General features: G+C 45.5%; 1 protein-coding gene across 3 annotated transcripts in view; it reads left to right on the forward strand.

The window, feature by feature from the left end:
• emsy (EMSY transcriptional repressor, BRCA2 interacting) overlaps positions 1 to 5,766 on the forward strand; it is a 28,738-nt gene extending 22,972 nt beyond the window's left edge. Inside the window, exons 13-20 of one of the 3 annotated variants that reach the window (XM_061898901.1) lie at positions 96 to 266; positions 352 to 556; positions 634 to 801; positions 922 to 1,080; positions 1,157 to 1,326; positions 2,631 to 3,092; positions 3,194 to 3,589; positions 5,076 to 5,766. In XM_061898901.1, the coding sequence (XP_061754885.1) occupies positions 96 to 266; positions 352 to 556; positions 634 to 801; positions 922 to 1,080; positions 1,157 to 1,326; positions 2,631 to 3,092; positions 3,194 to 3,589; positions 5,076 to 5,258 (1,914 nt within the window). In that variant the 3' untranslated portion in view covers positions 5,259 to 5,766. Of the gene's footprint in view, positions 1 to 95; positions 267 to 351; positions 557 to 633; positions 802 to 921; positions 1,081 to 1,156; positions 1,327 to 2,630; positions 3,093 to 3,190; positions 3,590 to 5,075 lie in introns of all 3 variants that reach the window. The other 2 variants (XM_061898900.1, XM_061898902.1) reach the window with 2 other exon arrangements.
• The last annotated feature ends 234 nt before the right edge of the window (positions 5,767 to 6,000 follow it).

The raw sequence follows: 6,000 nt of genomic DNA on the forward strand, positions 1-6,000 counted from the left end.
TTGTTTTTTGGCTGACACCAGGGATCTTGGGCTCGAAAAGGTTGGTGACAACAGTCTTACACAATGCTGAAGTCTCTCACCAAATGTGTTGGCAGGGCGAGAAGGGCCTGCAGGCTGTTCAGGGTAGCAAACCGGCCATAATCACCACTTCCAGGCCCATCACCAAGATGATCGTCACTCAGCCCAAGGGCATGAGTGCAGGCTCGTCCACCGCCACCAAGATCATCCCCACCAAGATCGTCTATGGCCAGCAAGGCAAGACCCAGGTAAGAGACTATGATTTGAAATTAACCACAAAATAAGAATAATAGTCAGGTTGATTTTATATTGAGTGACTTGTGTTGCTCTCAGGTGCTCATCAAGCCCAAGCCAGTCTTCCAGGCTGCTGTGGTGAGCGAACAGACACGGCAGCTCGTCACCGAGACACTGCAGCAGGTGACGCGCGCGGCTGACGTGAGTCAGGTTTTGAGTCAGGACACGGCCGCCAAAGACGACAGCGGCAGCTTCACGGAAAGCAGCAGCGGCAGCTCGGTCGGCGAGACGTCCCACAGCGGCGGTAAGAGAACATTTCTGGAGGTCTGATGTGTGGGAAGGGAAAACTTGATTTTCTTCTCCTTTCCATTGTTCCACAAGATTCGCAGCCTGTGCTCCACTTAGTGTCCTCCAGAGAGCACAATTGGACTGAGCAGGAAGTGGCAGTGGAGTCCACCCCGACTATCATCTACCAGGAGGTGTCTGCCGACGAATCCCAGTCTGCCACGTCCACCATTAAAGCGCTACTGGAGCTGCAGCAGAGCTCAGGTGGGGCTTGCTCATACAACAGTTCACTTCAATCATCAGTGAAGGATGTCCTGTGGGGTACCTGGTGGTTGTGTGCAGCCAATCATTCTAAGTGGAACATTGTTGCTGACGTATCCACAGTGAAGGAGAAGGGCCAAGAGTCCAAACCCCGGCAGCACACCATCGACCTGAGCCAGATGGCCGTGCCCATCCAGCTGGCCCAGGAGAAGAAGGCTACTCCGGAATCCTCCAAGCCGACCAGCTCGGAGGCCGAAGCAAGCGCTGATGTCGCCGCAGCAGGTGCCCGCCTCGTGTCTCGGCATTGTTCTCCTATATATTGACGGGTTGGACGATTGACGATTGATTGCTCGGCCAGGTCAAGTCTGCCGGGTGGGCGTGACCTCGGAGGAAAAAGTGGTCATGTCCTCAGCCCAGCAACAGCCGCCGCCACCGCAGCAGGCACAGCCCTGCAAAAGCCAGATCACCTTGGTAACCAAACCAGCTGCCGCTCCTCCCGCAGCTACAGTTACGCACATCAGCCTCAGGGTGAGGAAGAAGCAGTGACATTCTCTCTAAAGTACAAACCCCGTTTCCATGTGAGTTGGGAAATTGTGTTAGATGTAAATATAAACGTAATACGAAGATTTGCTAATCATTTTCAACCCATATTCAGTTGAATATTCTACAAAGACAACATATTTGATGGTCAAACTGATCAACTTTTTTTTTTTTGCAAATAATCATTAACTTTAGAAATTGATGCCAGCAACACGTGACAAAGAAGTTGGGATAGGTGGCAATAAATACTGATAAAGTTGAGGAATGCTCATCAAACACTTATATAAGACATCCCACAGGTGTGCAGGCTAATTGGGAACAGGTGGGTGCCATGATTGGGTATAAAAACAGCTTCCATGAAATGCTAAGTCATTCACAAACAAGGATGGGGCGAGGGTCACCACTTTGTAAGCAAATTGTCAAACAGTTTTAGAACAACATTTCTCAACGAGCTATTGCAAGGAATTTAGGGATTTTACCATCTACTGTCTGTAAAATCATCAAAAAGTTCAGAGAATCTGGAGAAATCATTGCACGTAAGCGATATTACGGACTTTTGATCCCTCAGGCGGTACTGCATCAAAAACTGACATCAGTGTGTAAAGTATATCACCACATGGGCTCAGGAACACTTCATAAAACCACTGTCAGTAACTACAGTTGGTTGTTACATCTGTAATTGCAGGTTAAATTCATTGAATTGAATATGGGTTGAAAAGGATTTGGAAATCATTGTATTCTGTTTAGAGCTTTGGGTCATGACCGAAAGGAAAACATCACGGGTGCAAGCGGCCGAAATGAGTTTCCTCCGCCGTGTGGCGGGGCTCTCTCTCCCTTAGAGATAGGGTGAGAAGCTCTGCCATCAGGGAGGAACTCAAAGTAAAGCCGCTGCTCCTCCACATCGAGAGGAGCCAGATGAGATGGTTCGAGTATCTGGTCAGGATGCCACCCAAACGCCTCTCTAGGGAGGTGTTTAGGGCACGTCCAACCGGTAGGAGGCCACAGGGAAGACTCAGGTCACGTTGGGAAGACTATGTCTCCCGGCTGGCCTGGGAACGCCTCGGGATCCCCCGGGAAGAGCTAGACGAAGTGGCTGGGGAGAGGAAAGTCTGGGCTTCCCTGCTTAGGCTGCTGCCCCCGCAACCCGACCTCGGATAAGCAGAAGAAGATGGATGGATGTATTCTGTTTACATTTACATCCAACACAATTTCCCAACTCATATGGAAACGGGGTTCGTACATGTTGCCATGTTCAATCAGTGACATTGTCTTTTTTTCTTCTTTTTTTTAAGCCATCTGATGGTAAAACAGACTCTGTGTTGGAGGTGAGTGAGCTGGAAGGCGACACTTTGGACCCTCAGACGGGCTTGTTTTACCGCTCCAGCAGCCAGCCAGCCACGGACGCTACCAAGCACCCCGCTGCCGCTGCTCAGTCATCAGTCGCGAGCAGGCTGGACCCCGAGCAGCCGTCAGCTCCGCCACAACTGCAGAGCAAACCTCAGATCAGCCAGCCTTCCTCGTCCTCCCCAGCAGCCTTTCTCGCCACGCCCAATTTAACGAAGAAACTCCCCAAACTCAGAGAGCAGAGTCAGCCCAAACCTCAGGGGTCCATCACGCCGCCGGTGACGCCGCAGCTGCCCAAGCTCCAGCAAGCGCCCACGTCCCACCACAGGCCTCTGCACACGTCCATGTCCCACCCGCCTCCGCTGCAAGCCCACCACCCTGTCAGCGCAGATAAGACCACCTCCAGCCAGGTGAGACGGAACTCAATTTTGACATACCTGTGCACTATTCCAATGTTTTAAGGTGGCGAAAGTTCACCTGATTCAAAACTCACCGTCTTTCACCACAGCAGCCAATCATCACCCAGAGCGCCACCGTCACTAAGATCACCTTCGGCAGCTCCCATCACACATCACCCGTCTTCAGCGGCGAGGCAGCCGCCAAGCTCATCCCGGAGTCCAGCTCGGGGCTGTCGTTGGACAAGCCGTCTGTGTCGGACATCCTGAAGATCTCCATGATGGAGGCCGAGATCGACCCCAGCATCGAGTCCATGGTGGTGGACTCCTCCAGCGACTGCGCTCCCCTGGGGAAAACACTGGAGGTCCAGGCTGTCTCCGGTACGCTGGATTCGGGTCAGTTCATAACCAGCTCAGCAGCGGCGGCGACCGCGGCGCATCATCACGCCCACTCCAAGGCGCAGCAGTTCAGCCGCGTGCAGCCCAGTAAAAGCGACATGGAGGTTATTGAGGTACGGCTTTTACCAAACTCAGATGTGGAAAAATTCTAGAGAAAATGGGCGTCCTTTTTTTTTAGCTTTACCTTTTATATAAAAGAAAAACAAACATTTTCAAAACATGCAGCGGAAAAAGGAAAACGGCACAAAAGCATTGATATTCGGGGTGCACAAAAAAATCTATTCAAATCTGAATTGTGATTCTTATTCATCCCAATTCTAAATCAATTCATAATTTTCAAAAATCAATTGAAGATAAATAATGGTGGTTGTTTTACAAGAATATTTTTTTTAAGCCCGATTGCAGCTGTGATAGGCTCCAGCGACCACCCGCAACCCCAAAAGTGACAAGCGGTAGAAAATGGATGGAAGTTTTAATCCCTCTCCATGCAAACGAAGGAGCTTTTCTAACCTTAAACCTGTTTAGAAAAAGTTTCACTATATTTATTATACCAAGTAATTGATTGCGAGAATTGATTTGAGAATCGGTTCAAGAATCTAATCGTTACCCTAAGAATTGGAACCCGATCAAATCGTTAGGTGCCCATATACGAACACCTTAATGGATATACCCTAAAACGTCTAGACCAGTGGTCCCCAACCTTTTTGTTGCTGCGGACCGGTCAACGCTTGATAATTTATTTTTATTTTTTGTATTTTTTTTTTTTTCTTTTGTCATTAAAAAGGGAGGTTTTTTGGGTTGGTGCACTAATTGTAAGTGTATTTTGTGTTTTTTATGTTGATTTTATAAAAAAATAAAAAATTTAAATTAAAAAAAAAAAAATTATAAAAAATTATTCTGCGGCCCGGTACCAATGGAGTGGTTGGGGACCATTGGTCTAGACTGTTGATTTGCAAATGACAAAAAAATGTTTTAGGCATAATTATAGTTTTTTAACAGAATTTGGAGACACATGTTTTTTTTGTATTCAAATCCAGAAAATGGCACCGACAACAAAAAAACACTTTTTTTTTTTCAATTAAATTGATATAAAAATGTATTTATTTTTCTTTTCCTTATCCAAAAGGCTGAAATCATTTTTTTGCAAATTTTTTTTATATTTGGAGATACATATTTTTTAAATCATTTTTATAAAAAAACAACAAAAATTGCTTCTTTTTTTTTCAACTCAGATTAAAAGCTGAAAGAAAATCTGGAAAAACATGGTATTTAAATCTCCCTCTCCTCTCTTAAAATGTATTTACAGAAAATGAAAAATTTTTAGGACCTTTCTATCAAGGGTTTGATAAAACTGTAATGCACCAACTTCCCCACTAGGAAGCGCCCCTGCACTATCATTGAGCGTTTTTCAATGGAACGCATGGTTAAGTCAAAACTGCGCCTGGCAGGGTGCATTGTGGTTGTATACATTCATGTATTTTTACAGAATGCAAGGAGGCTTAATTTTCAGTTTGGATTCAGAGTATAAAAACTGGACCTGAAATGGAACTACTACTTTGTGTCCTAAAAGTGTGTGCGTGATGTTTACTTGGCATGCAGGTGATCCCTCAGTACTCCATCCTGCCGGACTCGAGCCAGTCCAACGTGGTGGTGGAGCCCAGCGGCTTCCTGGAGATTACCAACTACACCAGCCAGCAGCTGGAGGAGGACAGCCCCATGGAACAGGAAGTGGACAGCAGCAACGACGAGGCGGTCGCCGCCAGCCCCCCCGACCAGCCCTAGTCTCGTAGACACTCGAAAGACGTTCTGTTGACGTGTAAGATATTAGACAATGACTCCGAGAGGAGCCTCGTGCCACATTCGACAACATCCTATTTGAGAGGACTGCACTTTCTGTGGCCATTTCACCTTCAAAGTTCCTCACTAAAAACTTGAACTTTTTTACCAAGTGACTTGATGAACTTTTTAGACGGCGCCGCAGCTTTATAATTATCCTATGAATCCACTTTTCATAGAACCTGCAGGACATTGCGTTTCTACGGGGAGCATTTAGCTTAACATAGTCCCGGAAGACACATATGGTTCATCTTAACGTGCATTCTAAATTATGTGATGTTTCACAGGAAGGACTCAATGTATGTTTTGTTTTTTGTAATATATATATATCATGGAGATCATCTTAAAAATACTGCATAGTGTTTGAACTATGCCTTTCCTTTTATACCTTTTCAAAGTACACAACTTGAGAGGACTCATTTAATCTCCAAAATAAATCGTCCTGAGTAGAAAACGTTCACGTCCCTAATTTTTTTTGTTTTCCTGATTTAAAAGGAGGGAAAACGTACTGTATATCTGTTTTGGTTTTTTTTTTACGTGAAGAAAGAATTTGAATTTTAGATTTAAAAAAAAGAGAAGATGGAGTCAGCAAATTTGGTAAAGCAATTTCCACTTAATTTCTAAAATGTATTTATTTTTGGTTTAGTTTTATTTTACAAAAAACCTAAAAAAAAAGTTTTTTAAATAA

Source organism: Nerophis ophidion, linkage group LG04 (assembly GCF_033978795.1).
Source record: "Nerophis ophidion isolate RoL-2023_Sa linkage group LG04, RoL_Noph_v1.0, whole genome shotgun sequence".
NCBI lineage: Eukaryota > Metazoa > Chordata > Actinopteri > Syngnathiformes > Syngnathidae > Nerophis > Nerophis ophidion.